Genomic DNA, 20,453 nt, shown 5'->3' with positions numbered 1-20,453 from the left:
CAGGATAATGAGGTGTGAAGCAAACAGATCAAAAGCTTTTGCTAGAGATAACCTGCATAACTCACCTATAACTTTGCTAACTGCACATGGAGTTACCCAAACCCCAGACTGATAACATTTCAATGCCATAACATTTCATTCTTTAAGTGAGGCACAGAGCAGAGAAATGTTGCCAATCCAAATGTTACTAATTTCCAAAAAAGTTCTGCACTATCAAATTTCTAGATAAATAAAATTACTTATACAGAGAATAATTAACTTAAAAATTCTGAGCTACTCTTCAGCTTTTGGTTGTGTTAGTCAAGCATACAGTTTTAGCATAAGCAGTGACTTATTTAGTCTATTTACAAACTATTTAAGTGTTTCTTCTAACCTCAGAAATCACCAGATTCTTCTGCCCCCAGATCTTTCTGGCTTCAGCCTTCTCTTTCTTACTCAGAAGCTCAGGATTGGGCATGGTACCTGAAGTTCTTGCTTCAATAAGTTTGGTTACAAGAGTCCAGAGGCGCGTCTGCCATCTCTGAACACCTGGCATAGCATCAGCTGACATTAAGGAAAGATTGCAGAAACAAATTTCAGTTACAAGGAATTAATCCAAAACATTAAAGAAAAGCAGAAAGGAAACCAAATGCTAGTTAAAACATGTTTTAAGAAACCTTGTCTTTCAAATTAGAATTGTCAATGCAATTAAAAATGCCTATACAAATAATGATGAGTTGCCCTAATGGAGAGAAATCAATAGAATAAAACAAAAGTATTTTTCTGCAATGACTCAAAAACATTAATATAGCAAGAATATTTCCTATATCTGAAAAATAACCCAATAGTATGTCAATGTTAGAACGCTCATATCTTATTTTAATGACTCAACAAAACAGTTGTACATGCCCTCATTTTTCAAACTCAGGGAAGAATACAAACATACATATACACACATTTTTTTTTTTAAGTTGAGAAGTTTCTTCTAAGCTTTGATTTTAGAAATCACATACACTTCTGTTGCTACAGAGATGCTACTGCACTAATGAGTATAGGCTCCAATGCTTTGTACCATCTTTTGACACAGATTAGTCTGTGTGTCAAAACACCCGTTATAAGATTTGATTTTATTTCTTGTTACCCTACTCTGATTTTGATTGGTAATAAATTAATTTCCCCGAGTCAAGTCTGTTTTGCCTATGATGGTAATCACTGACTGATCTCCCTGCCGTTATCTCAGCCCATGAGCATTTTGCCATGCTTGATTCCCTTCGTCCAGTTGAAGAGAGGGGAGTGACAGAGCAACCTGTCGGACACTTAGCATCCAGCCATGGTCACATTCAGCCCAGCTTGCTTGATATCTTCAATTTAAACATTCACTGTTTTGTTATTAAGAAATTCAGACAAAGCTTAAGGATTTAAGCGATACTTTTCACCTACTTTCCATTTCCCTCCTTCCCCTGGCAGTACCTTTAGGCTGCCAATATCTCCTTTTGTTCACATTTTTCAATACACTTTTAATATGACATGACTCCAAAATCTTTGTTTGTATTTCTCAAGTGGTAAACAGGTTGGTTTGAATGAATAGATGCATTCTTTGTTAATGTTATACTTGCATGTGCTTAGTTTTCTTAAAAAAAGTTTAACCACCAAGCTCTAGCATACTTTGCAACTACTATTTTGTACCCATAATTTTCACACTGATTTAATTATTCAGTTTTCAAGATGGAAAAATACAACAAAAAGATTGTGCATTGCTGAATCTGCTGCTTCAGAGGGAATTATATACCTGTGTGCTGTTAGGGATGCAGGAGTTAAAGCTTGATTCCAAGTGGTTGGTTCTTTTAAGAGACTTTTTCACATCCCTAGGTTTGTACTGGTGTGATTAGATAGTGACAGAAAGCCAAATGAGAAAAGTCATAAAGCCCGCTCCTCCAGTACATACAGTAGTGCAATAATGTATAAATGAACATATACGAATGTAAACAAACATCAACTGCAATAATGATTACTCTAAGTTGAATTAAGTAGAAAGGAGCTAATGCAAGAATGAAGTAGCACACCTTTTGAAATGAGGCATGGAGTATTTTATTAAAGCCGTATGAAGCAGGAGAGCTAGATTTAAATGCACGCATAAGACTACATTAAAATGTATGAACCACAGTAGATTAAAGAAATTAAGATCTGTCAGAATGACAAATTGCATTATGGCAGTAAATACATGTGTAGGAGGGTAAATCTTAACTTATAAGCTCATAAAAACGTCACGTGTGTACAAATATTAGTTACTAGGAACTCTGATTATGTTCTAATGAGATTCTTCTGAGAAGTATTTTATAGTTCAGCTTACAAAAGCCATTGCATACATAGGGAAATAATAAAATACTGCAAAGTTTTATCTGTAATCTGATATGATTTTAAAAAGCAGATTATAATGAAGAAAATAATCTTAAAATAATAATTTGCAATTAATCATTGCTAATAACAAAATAAGAGAATAAGGTCTAAGTTTGCAGAAGAAAATACCACTTAAGTAGCACTTTTCATACATGCTTTTAGCTAACAGGAGGTAAGCTGCCTGAAATAAGCTTGCAAGCCTGCCTCTCAGTGACAGCTTTGTGACTCCCTCTCTTTTAAAAGAGACAAACAATAAATCCTGCTTATTATACCCTTTTAATTCAATTGTTCCAAATCTTGAGTATCAACAACTGTATTAATTTTGTGTTTAAAATACAACACACTAGACAGAAAATGAAATCAAGTGATAGAAACAATTCTACTTACTTTTAGTATCCCACAAAATGTCTTGTTCCGGAGGAGCAGCAAACAGAATGTAAAGACGTAGGGTGTCAATGCCATATTCTTTCACTAACTCTTCGGGGTCTATTCCATTGTGCTTAGATTTGCTCATTTTTTCCCAAGTAACTTGAAGCTTCTCACCAGTTTTTAGGTGAACTGGTTCAGTTCCTAAATATTAAGACATATGCAAAATATTGAACTGAAGTTTGCTCATTTGTAACAGCAATTGATTTTGTTCTTTAGGCATTAGAAGAAAGAACTACACCTAGCGGGCTTTTCCAGTTTCCAAACAGCTTAAAGAGGAAAAACACACATTGTAAACAACTTCTTCCCTCCCAAGCTTTTCCTGCTTTAATGTTTTAACGCAAGTAACATCCCAATGCTTGCATTACATCATGACAGAATGCCTCTTACCATTTGGAAATTTTATCTGGCACTCATTCCATGTGCCACCTCGATAGCCCCCTTGAGATTCAAGCATTGCTATAACCATGACATTTAAAACCTCCCAGACAGGTATACTGGTTCAGTACAATTCTGATCTGCACTTAGCTTTTACAAACACCAGATTTATAGGTTTCAATTGCAGTACATTATCCTGACATGAACATGCTTCTGTTGCATGAATTGAGAGATGGAAATGGGCGTTCACACTGATAAAGGTGCAACCAAGCGAAACCATCTGCTACAGAAAAGCCCTAGGTTTTCTGGAAGAAAATAGGATAACACACAGTGGTAAATGTAAGGGGGTTGGTTTGTTTTTTTAACTGATTTACTTGGTTCATACACAGAAGAAGAGTGAAAACAAGGTTGTTCAGGAGGAGTGCTTGAGGGAGGCAAATATGACCAAACCACTTTTGCTGCTACAGGTCCCTAGGCCAGGACTTGCTGCTCCAGCTTATGCAGTGAAGACACCAGACAGAACATGAGAAACAGCCCTTTTTCCTATACATTTGCACTCTTAATATCTACTGAACATACCAACAACCGTGTCAGCTGTGCCACAATGTTTTTGCAAACTGTCCATTTGCTGGCACTACTAGCTCCACTCAGCAAGCTGCTGGGCAGTATTTTAACAAAACTGAGTTCTGATCTTTTGGACCACATGGGAGACAAAATAATACCATAGCACTGTTTCTGTGTTTTGATGCAATTAGAAGCTGCTGGATTAGTAGGGTGCCTGTGCACTCAAGCAGCACAAATGAATCCAAACCCCACAGTAGTTGCTCAGCAGTTTAAATATTACAAGGATTCATTTTCTCTTCCAAATTTTCCCAGCACTGAGACTTGTACACCAAAACAGTCTCTGACTTTCTGGATGCACCCATGCTGATTTTACCATACAGTGTTTCTTACCAGTGAGATCAACCTCCTCTTTCTTCAAACACTGGCCTGTTGTTGTTAATCTGAATGTCTGATTCTTGATAAGACCTTGAACCAAGAGCTTATGAAAAGGCTCCCTAAGGATGAAAGGAAAAGAAACTTATCTGTTGAAAAGAGTTGTCAAAAGCATACTTTCTGATAAGCCTCAGGTGTTGAGCCGATCAGGAACAATTATTTAATGAAACAATAATTTTAAGTTGACTACACATAAATGGTTGGTTGTCACCTTAGAAAGAGTACTTTGTATATTTATTCATGGTGGCTGGCTGCTATGTATTTATTTGTATTCTGCACACATTCTTGCGCCCTGATTTCAAACCCAGCTATTCTAATGTTATTTTCCAAATTAGCATATGAATGGTATACAAAAGTTCCCTAGCCAGCAGTGCAATCTAGCTAGATCTCCATGTGTAAAAGCATTCAAAGTAACTGGCCTCACAGTCTTAAAAATATTTAGGTTTAGCTTCTTTCTGAGGAGCACAGTATATTGGACAAATTAAAATCTCACTGCAAATTACTCTCTATAAACAGAGAACATAGTTTCTCTAATGTAAGCACTTGCCTGCTTTGTCCCTTTGCAGAACTAGCAGTAAGAAAAAAGTACACTGGAAAAATAGCAATGCTGGAAAATTCATAGGTCAGGGGACAAATTTTTAGCATCTTGGACTTTACTATTCTAGCAAAATTCACATCAGGAAGGGTAAACTCCCATCAAATGTGTGTATAATAAAGAAAAAAGAGCCTTACAAGCACCAAAGCTAAGGGCAGTATTGCACTCGGCAGGAAATAAACTCAAAGTAAACAGTGCTGTGATTGACACATACATTATCGTGGCCACCTCCTTTAACAGTCTTGCATTTCTAATTCATCGACTCAGATGTTTGTTGCTGTTTTCACTGAGAAAAAGATTACAAAATTAATCTCTAGAGGTTTTGGCCCCCACTCAATAGGCCAGGTTCTAACAGCAACCCCAAGAACAGCTGGGGCCAGGGAAGAGGTACGGAGACAGACCCAGAAGGCATACACAGCCTGGGAAGCCTTCTCATGGGATCCTCCAAGATGGGGACACTGGTGACCATCATTTTGGAGGCCATGACAATCAGTGCTGGTTACTACTGACTTGCATCTCTTAATGCTCACATGTGTGCTTAACAAGCAATCGGAATTCTCCCCACTTCCACCTAACAAAGACCCACATATGCACCACATGCAGTACTCCTATTTACATATTTTTCAAAAAGCTAGAATAAATCTATTTTAAGAAGAAATAGTAAAACCAGTAAAACATTTCACTTCACATGTCCAAAAAAGTCATAATCCAAAGTACTACTTACTTTTAAGCCATTAATTTATTATTTTGCATTATTAGGAAATATAAATTATGTAACAATTTATCCCTTGATTTAAAACACAGTAATGTATTTAATAATAAAGTGTCATTAAATTACGTAACACTTATGCATCTTTTAACTGTAACAAAGCAGATATCTTACAAGTACTAGTCTTCAAACCCTTTTGATGACTCTGAAGGAAGGAGATACTTGAAACAGAAGTCTTAAACTGGGAGAAAGTGATAGGCTTCATATTTCAACATATTCATGTTTGAACATGAGTTTCCTTCCTTGCATATTTTACATACTTGTAAATATTGTGCAAGTACTGGCACATAGTGATGTATAATTCAGTTGTCAAGCAGCACTTGTGTTGTCTCTACCGTGCCACCTGGTTTTATCAACAATGCTAAGCAAAGGTAGCAATTCAACTGTCTCTAGAAATATTTTTTAGACAATATTTCACAGATTGACTGAAAAATCCTGTTGTTTAGAAAGAAATCAACAGAATTTAGGAGATGAGAACTGAAGTAAAAGTGAATTAGAAGATGAATAATGGTAACAAAACCCTTGTAATTCTATCATCAACAAATGCTGCAAAAATGCTTCAGGAAATAACTGTTCAGAATAAGTCCCTTCTACAAACTAAAGACATTACATCAAGGAAAAACAAAAAGAATTTTCCCCCCGTCATTCAGTACTTCAGTCTGTTTAAGATCTCAAGCAGTTATTAAAAGAGCTGCTATCTAAAATAAAGCTAATGAGATAGCGAGAATATCCAAACCAGACAGGGCTCTCTACTGGAAGTGATTTTTCAAGGAACACTTAGTTTTAATGACAAAGAGGGAGTTCAGATCATACGCCAAGTTATTATAAGCTGAAGGCAGGAGTGAGCATTTCCTATTTTTGTTTACGCTGACAGAGGCTACAAAAATGCAGACAATATACTTTACCAAGCATGGAGGAAAAAACCCTCACATATTCCTAACAGGAGACCGCAGGAGAGTGGAGACATGCCCAAAATGAGAAAACCAGAGCTCATCTAATAAACACAGGGCTCAGAAACAGATTGAGCCCTGTACTGAATTACTCCTGATGTGCAGTGATTTTGCCAGTGATGTGGTGGCTCCATCTCATGGTCACATATAAAGTTACACTTTCATTTATATTAATAAAACCACACACCTAAAACCTACCCCTTTTAAGAAACTGATGTGTTTCTTGGCCATGGAAGTGGACTGCCAGGACACTGCAGCACATCAGGTGTGATGCAATTCTGATCTAAACACTACAGCACCCATTCATGGCCTGGTGTCATAAATACCTCCTGAGCCACACCACTGGGAACAACTGAACTCAGCTATGTTCAGACAGACAGACACTTCTGGCACTGTGAAGAGGTGGCTTGAGTTTCTTTGAACACTCAATCCCATTTCAAGTTGTAAGGATGGAACGAGATATACCTTCCCCTGCCCGCAGTCTGGTTTTGCCCACGCTAGAGTATGGGCACTGTGGTCTTAGTTGTGCGCAGGTTTTGATTGTGTCATATATCAGATGGAATCCCACCTATTAAGTCTGCCTGACACCTCCAAGAAAGATCAGCTGTGCTAGCCACAAAGTGTGTAATCTACCCTTTTCCCTTCAGTAACGTTCATACAAAGGCACATTTCGATGACAGACCAATCTCTCCACGTAGGAGCACACGATGGATGGAAGAGCAAGTGTGACTGACAGATCAAACTCCAGCTCAGTGCCATGTTCTGAGGCTCTTTGCTCTGCTCTGTGCAAAGTGACTAGTGAGACTTTCAATCCAATTACAGATGACCTGTCTGGAAGGACTTAGTGGATAAACAGTGGACTCAGAAGAAGGAATAGCTCTAGCCAGGGAGCTCACTGCGTATATTGGCATCCCACATGTAAAGAAAGGCTGAGAGTGCCTGACACTGTGTCCTAGAGTCAAGACAAAACCTTGGTGGGTGACTGTCAGCTTAATTGTGCAATCTGCAATTAGACCTATCTGTAACAATCTGGCAGTCCTGTAGAAGGACAGAAGTGATTGGAGGATGGGGGAGCTGATCATTTTGGGCAGGAAAAAGATCAAACATTATTGAATGTTCAACTTTTTACACAGTCAATAGCTGAGTGCTTTTATTTAAAATCAACTGTAGTGATAAAGTCCCTAATGAATGTAGAGAAGCTCTAATACTCTACCCTTACAGAATAAGCTGTTTCTGTCACACAAGTATCTTCTTTTATTCTGCAATGCAGCTATGAAAAAATAGTGCCTTCTTGCTCAATAGATTTGCTCTCTGTCACAGTCAAATCTGCTGACTTAATGGCAACAATAAACTTTTTTATTGCTTTACAGTCCTTCAGAGAGAGTGTGTGAGATTATTCAATTAGACAGAACTGATTATAAACTCTAGGGAAGAGCCAAATTCCGTGTAACTTGTATTTGCAATAAAGCAGTTGAGCAGGTGTAACCAAGTATGCCAGCACACATACATCATGCTGGATGAAGCTGGGATGGATGAGGAGGTTGCTGGTCCCCTCTGCCTATGTGGCCCCTCGCCCAGAGGTTTCACAGATGAGAGGGCTAGCTGGCTTCTGAATTAATTCCAGAACTGATGCACTTTACAGACCAGATTGCTAAAAGAAAATTACATCAATTTGGGCTTAATCTGTTGTCACATGTACCAATACCCAGAGGGTACTATTTATTCTACTTGTCATTACTGAGGGAATGAACAGCACTTCCCACCATCTCCAGCCCAGTGCGTTAAAATAGATAAAACAGAAGATCATGGCCCACTTTCAAGGGATATTTAAACTAAATTGATACCTTTACAATTTTAGAAGTCTATAAGCATTGCATCTTCTATGAAAGCATGTGTGACATCTGTAAGTGAATGCCCTATAATATTGCCATTGTAATAATTGCTATGAAAAGACTGCTTTGCAAATCTAAACTATGACATTTTAAACTTTTGTTTTCAACATCATTATTATATTAATAGCCATTAGTACAGAATTTAAGATTATTATTAAGTATTTCCAATGGGTTTGAAAGTCAGTAGACGGGAGCCAAAGAATGAAAATTTCCATGAAGAAAACCTATCGAAATGAAAACTACTACAGATTAATAGGAGAATCATAAACATTTGTCAGGATACTCAATAACACTATAAATGGTGGCAGCTCTCATTAACTGAAACGTAGCAGAACTTTACTAATTTAATCAGTGAACAAGATACAAGCTGTTAGAGAAAGACTGAAAATGCACAAGAGGGCAGTGTTTTTTAACATTTTGATGTTTTCCTGCAGAACAGTGGGCTTTGACACCATGACTTTGAGCTTTCTAACGATAAGCTTGTTGTTTCTAATCACCCCTTCCAGACCTCTCAGGCTAGCCCTTGAGCAATCCTAACAGAAGAATGAGCAAAAGTGGCTTCTGACCACTGCTAAAATGTATTTAAGACATGGGGCAGTATTTACAAAAGAGTTGAGATCTCCACATCAAAACAAAATCCTAATTTGACTTCATGGATTAAAATAACATAAAGCTTTAAGTGCATAGAGCTAAAGCAAGCAAGCAATTAATATGTATGATGATTTTGTTACAGTCATCTTGCAGTCTAAGCACACCTATAAGCAGTACAAATAGCTGATCCTAGGGGCAATGCTGTAACATCTTCACGTGCGCAACAGTTTCTGGATTGTATAGGGCCTCCAATGAACTTTCCATAGTCTTGTAAACTACTTTTACCAAAAGCAATCTTGATTTTCTCTGCTATTGTCACTAGACATACACAGTGCTTCTTCAGTATTTTTTCATTGATGTTAAGAGGCTTTTTTTCTAATTTACTGCCCTTATCATATTAATATCTTCACAAATGACACAGACAATGGGATTGAGTGTGCCCTCAGCAAGCGTGCAGATGACACCAAGATGAGTGGTGCAGTTCACATGCCTGAGGGATGGGATGCCATCCAGAGGGACCTGGTCAAGCTTGAGAACGAGGCCTGTGTGAACCTCATGAGGTTCAACAAGGCAAGTGCAAGTCCTACACCTGGGCTGGGGCAGCCTTTTGTATCAAGAAAGGCTGGGGAAGGAAGGGATTGAGAGCAGCCCTGTGGAGAAGGACTTAGTGGTACTGGTGGATGAAAACATGGACATGAGCCAGCAATATGCACTTGCAGCCCATACCCTTGCCTGCATCAAAAGAAGCATGGCCAGCAAGTCAAGGGAGGTGATTTTGTCCCTCTGCTCTGGTAAGGTCCCACTGGAGTTCGGTGTCCAGCTCTGGAGCCCTCCTGGAACCCAGGAAAGACATGGACTCGTTGGAGCAGATCCAGAGGAAGGCCACAAAAATGATCAGAGGGATGGAACATCTCTCCTATGGAGAAATTTTGATAGGGTTGGGGTTGTTCAGCCTGGAGAAGAGAAGGCTCCAGGAAGATCTTATTGTGGCCTTTAAATACTTAAATGGAGACCTATAAGAATGACGGGGACAAACTTTTTAGCAGGGCCTGTAGCAACAGGACAAGGGGTAATGGTTTTAAACTAGAAGAGGGTAGATTTAGATTAGAGATAAGGAAAACATTTTTTACAATGAGGGTGACGAAACATTGAAACAGATTTTCCAGACAGGTGGTAGAATCCCATCCCCGCAAAAAGTCATGGTCAGGTTGGACAGGGTTCTAAGCAATCTGATCTAGTTGAAGGTGTCCCCACTTACCGCAGGGAGGTCAGAGTAGATGACCTATAAAGGTGTCTTGCAATCCAAACCACTCTATGATTCTTTGATGCTATATTCAGATCTCTCTAGGCACAGTGCTTTGGTGCTACTACTCTGTCGCAGTGGAGTATTAACAAAACACATTCCAATTTCATACAGCCACAGACCCACAGATGTAGGTTGGAAAGGAATTTTGGAGGCCATTCAGTCCAACCCCTGCCTTACAGCAGACCTAACTTCAGGTTGCTCAGTGCCTTGTCCAGATGGGTTTTGAAAATACCCAGTGATGGAGATCCCACAACCTTTCTGGTCAAACTGTTCATGTCTGACCACTTCCACTATTGAAATTATTTTCTTTCTATTTAGTTGGACTTGGCTGCAAACTTTGATTGTTACCCTTTTTCTTTCTCAGTACATCTCTGAGAAGAGTTTGGTTCTGCCCTTTCTATAATTATCCTGCAATTACACTCCCTCCTTAGCCTTCTCTCCTCCTGGGTGAATGGCATCTTAGTGCCCCTCCACTGGACCCTCTCCAGTTTGATAAAGTCCCACACACTGGAGGGCCTCAAAACTGGACTCAGTATCCCAGATGGGACTTCCTGCCAAAAAACAATTGGCAGCAGCCTTACAATGGCAAAGGCTAGTTCCTTCAGTATCCGTTTAGCCCCATGGACTCGTACATGTCTGGTTTGCTTAAGTGATCCTTGACTCAATCCTACTCTACGGTGGGTAGTACCTCTCTCCCTCAAACTCCTCTACTATGCACAAACCTTAATAGCAATGGCCAAGGCAAAGATTATCCTCTGCTATCAGGCTCTTTGATTTTCTATCAGGTCAACGCTTTCCTTGATGTTCTTGTCAACATATCTGCAGAAGCCCTTCATGTTCTTCACTAGTTTCAATTCTAGATAAGCTATAGCCTTTTTTAGTTCGATTCTGCCTACCCAGTTAATGCTTCCAAATTCTTTTAGGAGTAGCTCATCCTCGTTTCTCCTTTCCATGCACTTCTTCTAGTGTTTGAGCTCACTCAGGAGGTCTCTTTTCAGTCAGGCTGGCCACTTTCCATACCTCCTCATTTTCTTGCACACCAGAATGGACCACTTTGCAAGTAAACTTCCCCTTCCTCATGATCTCAATTCACAGTGACAATACTTCAGCCACCACAGTTAATGTATTGGGAGGTGGAAGAATTTGACTAGCAACAGAACATTTTGCTGCTGTGTGTCACAGCTCCACAGGGTGGCTGATAGATTTGCATTGTCAAATTTGTTGTAGAACTGATAAGCCTGAAATTCCTTGTAAGGAGAAGCTCTGAAATTCTCTGCTTAAAGGAACAATGTATATGACAGAAAGCATCTGCTTCAAGAGAACCACTCTCTTAGAGAAGGAAGAGCCTCCCTGCTGCAGCTGTGCAAGCTGAAGGCAACAGGGTGAAACACAGGTACACAAATAATTCACATCCAAATTCTCAAATACAGCTTTCACTGCAAACTACTTTGCAGGCAAGGATAAGTGATGAAAATGCATCACCTGTTTTCTTCAAATCATCATAAAGAACTTAGGGAAATATTCTGCCAGCTCCACTAACTAGTCCATCTTTTTCTGGCACACAACTAATTAAGTTCTGGTTTTGTAGAAAAGTGCTGCATTCAAGGGAGTTCAGTGTCCTGTGCAGGTAGGTTTCTCTTTTACATCAAGTTTTTAGAATGGATACAAGTAAAGAATGAACATATATGACTTGCCAGCTGAGAAACTACCAAGCACTTACTTTCATGGAATCACTCATTTTGATTCAATCTAGTCAAATGTTTCTGCTGATGGGGAAGCATAGGGCAGTATTTCACTATTCTGACACCAGTATTCTCCCTGTTGAAGTGTGACGGCATTTTGAGGTTAAAAAAGGGCAGAATTTCAGTAGAAATGGGGATGTCAAGCTGGGAACCTGACAGAACAAAGAACAGAGCATCAGATGACTCACCTTCCTGCCTCAAACTTTACCTCTAACAAAGCTGGAGGATGATGAATTAGATTATAGTAGCATCAGCAACAAGAATAGTTAAAAGTAAACATATAAAAGTTATCAAATGAAAAAGAAATAGACAGCAGACACATACACTGCTTTTGCTTATCAAGAACTGTTTTGTGCTGCTCAGCTCCAATGGCGCAGTGAATTATGAGTGCTTATTTTTCTACATAGGTATGGTTCCACTGAAATTAATAGCATTACTATGCATGAAGTTACCTAATTTGAAATAATAGCACTACTCAGAATGCCTGAAGTTACAAATTTTTGCAAGCTGACAATTTACACCAACATTTTATCACTTGCTCTGAGCCAGTTAATACTCGTGTAATGAAAATGTTATACTTATATGCATACAGAAAATGCAACTGACTGTGAGAAACCAAGTAGTTAGCCAAGACTGACAAACAAGAAAATTCAGGCTTATTCAATGTAATGTTCTATCATCATAACAATATACTAATACATCCTTGCTAATCAAATGAAATCTGAAAGCTTTTTATAGAAATACATAAGGCTTACTTGTGTTTTGTCATCTTTAGGTCATGGCAAAAATGGCTGAAAAACCTTGCATAAAATAAGTGCATTACTGCATGCTCCTTTCCTCCGATGTACAAATCCACAGGCATCCAGAAGTCTGCTAAGTCACTATTAAAGGGCCTGAAAAAACACAATTATAGAAAAAAATACAATGTGAAAAATGAGGATCAGATCCACTGAAGTAGCTCGTTATACTTGACTAGATATCACTACGTGTAATATAACTTCTATTTTGTTATCAGATTTTTTAATTTTAAGAAGTGATATTCTTATAAATTATAGACAAAATTTTAATTACCTGAAAAGCAGATCCACAAAAATATTATTTTCATACATTTTAGGGAAGCAACTAAGATTTCACGTTACCTGAGAAAGTGATGAAAACACTTGTTTATTCTTGAAATGATTTTACATAGATACCCTGTGGCTTGCTTTTAAATTTTTTAGTATTTATCAAGCTTTACATACAAATATATTACAAAAAGAAAAAAGAAAGACAAAAGACATGCCCACTCAAAACCAGTTGATTTTTCTTTTAATTGGAGGTTTGCATTGTTACCATTAGGGGACAATGAAGCAGTTTGTTATAAGGTTGCAAATCATTTGAAGAGTCGGGTTGGTCGTTGTATGGGTCACCGTACTTCAACAGATGGATGCTCTATGAATTCACAGTAAATTTGTCATTTAGAGCATATTTACTATGTCGTTGGAGGTCACCTGCATAGTTTCCTAGCATTGCTTACTGCTTCATTAAATACTGTTACGTCTCCTGTAATGGGCTTCTGCCTTCAAAATACCATTTGTATGTAAGTTATTCTTTATTGCATGCTTTATGGCACCCTTCTAAGAAATCTACTTGTTTTGTCAGCTTGTTTGATTATTCCATCTGTAATTTTTGTAATAGCAATGCTTTTTCCTCACAGATGAGCCCAGAAGCAAATAATGGATCTGGGATTCATGTCTTCAGTGGAACAAATCGAAACTAACTTGTTCACAGTGTTCCAAAATAAGCAGAATAATTTTGCCAAATTCTAGACCTGTGAAATATGACTTATGGAAATAAAGAGTTTATGTATACCTAGCTTAGCTAAATAAAATCCAAAATCAATAAATCAAATGGAGGTAGTAATCAAGTGTAGAAGTCCATAAAAATGTTATTTCAATATAAAACAGATTTAGCTACACTAAGCTGTTATTTTGACAGCTGAATTTTACATCTGATTCAACTTCTGGAAAAGTATCTCTTGTCCTTGCACAAAAAATATTTTAAATTGTTACTGGAGAGGAAGCAGTCTCCATAACTTAATAAAGTTAATAATAAATTTACAGTATCACTAGAAAATAAGTAAAATAGATGTGAGATAAAGGTATTCGCAGAAGATATTTCTTTAGCTTAACTAAACTGGTGCTGTCAATGTATAAAAATAAATAGCCCAGCTGTATTAAATCACTTGGTATGTAGAATGAACCCAGACACTGCTCTGGACAACAAATAAATAAATAAATAACTCCCCAAACACTACTACAATGTCTTATCAATATCTAAAAACATGACTCATTCTTGTCTCCCTCAGACTACATAGTAGAACTGTTCCACTAATTCCTCCTTGGAAAAAAACAGTGCTGTCAGCAGTGCTACTACAGGCAGAAAACCAGGTAAATAACTAAATCTGTCTTCCCAAGCTCTTCATGCTGTAGCCACTAACACACAGCATATAAAAAGTCTCCTTTCATTAATTATTCACGTAGTCAAAGAGCTGACACAGCGGGAGTCTGCTGCGATGCCACTTCACTTTAGGTCTGTGCTCAAGGAAGTAGCAAGAGTTACTGGAATTCAAATGGAGAGAAATGAAGCTGCCATTCTTGGTAGCTGGTTGTTAAATGAGTCTATTCCTCTTCCTACTGGTGGAAAAGCACTGTCTGTAGGCACAGAGTGTGCTTAGGGTTAGAGTTAGGCTGTCATTCTTGACATCCTACACTAAGGGCAATCTTCAGCTTCTCAGCTGAACACTTCCTCTGTGCCCTGCCCCATAACACCCTCTCACACAAACTTCTGCCCCTAGTCCTGTAGCTCATGTGCTTACACAGTTGTGTCTTCACATCTGGCTCTTGCAGATCTTCTGGCATGGAAGCAATCAAATATCACATTTTTAGAGCAATTTCTAGTCCACCCTCTGCTGCGCCACAGTGTGGACCCACAATCAGAGGAACCAGGTGTTTATGTCATCTTCTGCAAAGGTAGTTACAAGCCAGAAGCACCACAGTGTTTGGTCTTTTTCCTCTTTCTTCCTTCCCTCGCTCCATGAAGCGGGCTTACCCACCCAACGGACCCGTGCCTGCAGCACTCACCTCTCTGTGTTGTGAGGGTCCGTGTACCTCAGGTAGTACCAAGCGGAATCAACAAATGTATCCATGGTGTCAACTTCTCGCTGTGCTGCTGCCTTACACCTGAGCAAGAGAGATGGACAACCTATTTTTAGGTAAGCGGCATGCTTAGAAGAAAACAACTATGCACAGAGTGGCCATGAAGACATTTAGATTGAAAACTGAACAGGTCTGAACAGTCCCAAGAGTTACATGTCCAGAAAAAGTCCAACACCAGTAACAAGGCCCCCTGTCCCTCTCAAACCAAACCAAATACAAACCAAGAAGAAGCCTGAACAGCTATAACACCAAGCAACAGCAGAAGACAGCATTGCATCAGACAGGCCTCTCCATTGTATGTTTCTGGAATTTTTTAGAATTGCCATTTTATAAGGATAAAATCTAAGAAAATCTTAAACACAGATAGGTATATTTTGCCATAGTGTTAATGGGTACTGAATATATATATGTATGTGTGTATCTATATGTATACACACATACACACACATCCCCCACATTAGGCACCAGATGACAAATAATTTTATATACATTAAGCAGAAGGAGCAGGTGGTTGTCTTTCTGATTGTCAGTATAAAAAGGTCGTTGCAGATTCAATTTATTATCTCTAGAAAAAATGAACTTAGTCTAATTTCAGCTTTCACTGAGATGTAGCAAATCTCTTCTAGAACTTGTCGCACAATTTTAATTTGTGACTAGAGTAAATCAATTTTTGCCTTGAGTTATAATATGTTGGCAATCCTGAGAAACACTTTAAAAATAAAGTTTAGAAGCTTAGGCTGCTTTCTGATAGTTTCTTCCTGAATATAAATTATTTGTTTGTAGCAGCCAACAATAACATTTAATAAGCTTTCAATTGTTATAAAGGAACCCTCTTTAAAACTTTTACTGTTAAAACAACGGGATTATTCCAATACAAATAAAACTTTGCAACCTGTGATGAACTTGTTCATAAGTACCGCTCGCTATATGTAACAAATGTATGCAATTTATAAATGGATGTATATGCGTAATAAATATATGTAATAAATGGGCACTGGCTATTTAATAATTTCCAAACACATATTTAGTCTGTGATCAGGCTTGATTACTGAGCTGTAACGTGTATCTGCCTGTCTGCCTGATGCTTCAGCTTGGCTTGCTGAGGCAAGTTTAGGAGACTATCACAAATTAACATTTTCCTTCTCTCTGTCTCTGCCCCAGGTCCTTTTCTACCAGCAAATTTTTTTCCAATGGGAATAATGTACTTCTAAGTGCTTTTTAATAGAGAATAATCAGTTAATTAAATTGTATATATAAGCAGAGTCTTGGTCAACGTAAAATAATACTATTATACTGAAACAGAATGGCTTTTTAGTCAAAAGCAAGAATACTTCACAGTCATTGAACCACAACTATATCTGCTTCATGCTTCTGATGTTGCCTGTACTCTAAATGGACACAGCTCACTAAGACACAGACAGCATGGGCACTTTTCAATATTTACACAACAGACACAATACTGTAATCTCGTTATATGATCTTCAGACAACTAACACAATTACCTGGACCTGAATAACAATTAATAATTTGGGCAACTCCTCCCACTTATAATTGCTTACATTATCGTCACTCAAATACTTACCAACTTTTGCAGCTTTCCAGCTTGCTTTCCTTATTAAGTCTAGATATTAAATATAACTAATGAAAAAAAACATTACTGGAAAGAAAGACTAAAGGAAGGGATGAAGTAATTTCTCAGAGCAAGGAAAACCAAGGAGGACTGCACATGCAAAGGCAATAACTCGAAGGATTCGGAATTGCAGCAGATAAATGGATGAGCAATACTGAACACAGCTGTCAAATAGGTGAGAATAAAGGAGACAAAGTTGAGAACTGAAAAAAATTCTAATTTCAGAAAACTACCACTATGAAACTAATCCTGCATGCTTTTATTTCTGACTAAAGAAATGCCCTTGATTAACTTCTAAGTAGGGCAGTCACAATAACTATCCAGAAACCATAACATTTCACTATACATCTGAAGTACCTTGTTGCCTGGTAAACAACAAAATCATTTTTGAATTAAGGTCATGTTATCAACAAAGGTCAAAATATATGTCCCCAGAGAACCATGGAACTGCTGTGTGTAAGGTACCTGATTAGAAACAAAAACCACACTGATATTCTACCCTGCAAATTTTAAAGTACAGGGAGATGTTATGAAACTGCTGCTGCGTTATCAACGAGAGCCCTAATGCCATTTTTACACCTGATTCCCCTGCCTGGCAGGCTGATAACGTCCTTCCCATTTGGTCAGTCTGTTAGCAGCAGCATTGGATTGCACTGCTGATATAAAATTTCTCTGGGATAACTCATGTTCTAACATGCTCTTTTGCAGAACCTGTATGCAAACTTCGGTGTACAGATTATCTAAGCAGCCCTCAAGATTAGACAACTGATTTTTATGACTTACTTCTCACTATTTAATTAAGGCTGTTATATTTCTTAAATAGCTGGGCTACAAACAATAAAGATTACAACACTGACAAGATGCATGTAGCTACTATCTCCTTCAATGCTGTGATCTCTAATACACAGTGAACATGATTCTTCATGATAAAGAATTATGTAGCTGAGGAAACACTCTACTGTTGCACTACCGCTAAGAAAATTAACATGATTAGTTTCTTTAACAAAGGAAATAATTCAATAATTATTATAAGCTCTCTATGAACTCTGCTGGTGAAAGATAAAGAAATTTTTGTAGTAAATGAAGTGAGAAATATGGTTAAGAAACGGAGGATGGGGAGAAAATTGTTCTCTTTTCCCTTTTTTCCTTTCCTTAAAACCAGTGAGCTTTGCTTCGGCTTGTTATTGAAAGAATAGCAGTGGGTGTCTGTGTTGCAAAAAAAGTTTTACAGAGCATATAGGGGAAAAAAAAACCCTGTGCTGGGTCAGACTATACATCATTATAGAGCAGTACCCTGTCTCAATGTGGTCAGTTGCCAACATTTACAGAAAGAGCACAAGAAGCAGGCAGGTACAAAGCAACCTTTCCCAGTCTGCAGTAAATGCCACATTGCCTTACCTTGGACAGGAACAATTCACCCATTCTGGAGAAGTTTCTAAAGGTGAGGCTCCCTTTCCTGTGAATGTGGTTACGCTGGGCAACACCACAGGTAAGTCTTCATAAGGCACAGGGACAGTGCCGCACACCTGGCAGTGAATGACAGGAATAGGTGTTCCCCAGTACCGCTGTCGAGATATTAACCAGTCTCTTAATTTATCACTTGTTAGGTCTCCACCTATTCCTTTCTTTTTGGCCTGCTGGGTAATAGCTTTTAAAGCCTCCTCCCGAGTCATGCCTGTGATCTGATTAAAAAACAGAAAAGCAGCAGAAGAAAGAAAAAATTTATATTTGCTGTCAGTGAAAATGCAAGAACAGAGAAAAAAAAGTTAAAAATGCAACTTCTGAGAATCAAAGTTTATGAGCTTCATATTGATATTCCCCTTCCTGCTGCTTAACATCCTTCTATCCAAGAAATTATTCACATAGCAGTTGCTTCAGTCATTTAAAGGCTCTTATTCAAAGGGTAATGTTCTTGATGGCCTGAATAGGACAAGGCTGAGAAAACAGCTGTAGACCCCCCTCAGCCTTGACTGGCAGATACTTGGATTTACTGCTGATATTATAATCAAATGCTGTGTATGAAACTTTGAGAGTATTGTCAACACAAGGCAAAGACTGAGGAAATGCAGATGGTAAAACAACTTTCTTTCTCCCGCATTCATTGGGGGGGGTTCCAGTCTTGTTTTCACAGACACCTTAACCACTTAGACTCTACCTGTCAAGTAACAGAATATGCGCTTTGTTTCTGCTATCAAATGCATTTTTTTCAAAAGCTATACCACCATACATACTTTATTTAAAGCTAAGATTTCTATGTCACTTCAGGAAGATATGTTACCATAAAGGCTTACACCACACTTCAGTGAGTATATGGAAAAAAGACTAATATGTTAATATTTAGCTTAAAAATGTATTGAGATGAGAAATAAGAATTGACTTTTAACATGGGTTTCATTATTCAGTTTCCATTATAAAACTCAGACCAATACTGTTCTTTCCTTTCATGTACAAAAGGAAAACAAACATTTTATTGCTACAGAAGAGCAAACATACTTCGTCGCTCTAGTTATTCCTAGAAAATTTGTAGCATAAGCCTGGCTTGATTCTTAAAAAAAATAAGAATCTCTTTAATCACACAAAGTATTTGGCACTCTTGAGAAAACAGATTTAGTTTGCATTACTATCATCGTTTGGAAAGAACTCCATACTTGTATACTAACCTCTCCAGAATTAATAATTTTCTCCAAACCATTTGGCAATGTCTCAATAACTTCAGTGAAAGAAATGCCCAGATTCTTTGCTACTGCAGCATCTTCTGCACTTGTACAAGGTATTCCTGGGGGGGGGGGGAAACTGAATCAGTCCTGGGATTGACTAACATGGATATCATTCATCACTTTCAGGATAAAGCATTTTATTTCTATGATGTTCTTGTTATAACAACTTATGTTTCCCAAAGGAGTTTAAAAATCTAAGAACAAGAAAAATATTTTCATGTTCTTTAAGCAGTAAATTTCAAGCAGCAATAACTACAAATACCATTTCCCAGTTTCTCTGTAATCCAAATGTTTTTCAATATCCTACCTCAGAAAAGGCTGAAAATAAGATGTTTCAGAAAAAAGCCTAAAAATAAAGCTATAAAATTTGGATAAATAAAACTAAATTATATTATTACATTATATGATCTAAATATATATTTTATTTAAAGTATATTATTAAATTATATTATCTAAATATAATATGTTTTAATAATATGAATTTAAGCTATATTTGCTAACAAGAGAAGCAAATACTAAAATAGCTGAAATTGTCCTCTCATTTCAACACTAAATTTAATCTCTTTCTAATTTTATAGTTTATTAAAATGTACCACAACACAACAGTTTCTAACATGACTATCACCATAACTTATTATGAAAGACAATATGTTTATAAACTCAGGAAAAGAATTAAAAACCCCATCAATTTTCTACTCAGAACATAGCTACAGAGAGCACCTCCTCCTACTGTTCAAGTCAATCATAGAACTTAAAGTATTCAAGGCCCCGGATACTATCTTTCCCTTTGGATCTTATTACTTGGGTTATGCATCTTGTACTCAAGTAGTTCTTCTAAGCCACACAGATCTCTTTTTTATTACAGCAGTCTACCAGCACCATAAAATG

The 20,453-nt window shown here is 37.7% G+C and overlaps 1 protein-coding gene across 1 annotated transcript in view; it reads right to left on the bottom strand.

Moving 5' to 3' along the window:
• Positions 1-20,453, bottom strand: part of LARS2 (leucyl-tRNA synthetase 2, mitochondrial) — an 87,448-nt gene that overhangs the window by 18,558 nt on the left and 48,437 nt on the right. Inside the window, exons 11-17 of the mRNA XM_069860002.1 lie at positions 19,509-19,624; positions 18,247-18,530; positions 15,144-15,242; positions 12,777-12,914; positions 4,135-4,238; positions 2,764-2,946; positions 374-543 (exon numbers count right to left, since the gene is read on the bottom strand). Of these exons, the coding sequence (XP_069716103.1) occupies positions 374-543; positions 2,764-2,946; positions 4,135-4,238; positions 12,777-12,914; positions 15,144-15,242; positions 18,247-18,530; positions 19,509-19,624 (1,094 nt within the window). The remainder of the gene's footprint in view (positions 1-373; positions 544-2,763; positions 2,947-4,134; positions 4,239-12,776; positions 12,915-15,143; positions 15,243-18,246; positions 18,531-19,508; positions 19,625-20,453) is intronic.

Source organism: Phaenicophaeus curvirostris, chromosome 6, assembly GCF_032191515.1.
Source record: "Phaenicophaeus curvirostris isolate KB17595 chromosome 6, BPBGC_Pcur_1.0, whole genome shotgun sequence".
Taxonomy (NCBI): domain Eukaryota; kingdom Metazoa; phylum Chordata; class Aves; order Cuculiformes; family Cuculidae; genus Phaenicophaeus; species Phaenicophaeus curvirostris.
Note: the sequence above shows the minus strand (reverse complement) of the source record. Positions and strands in the feature narration are given on the sequence as shown.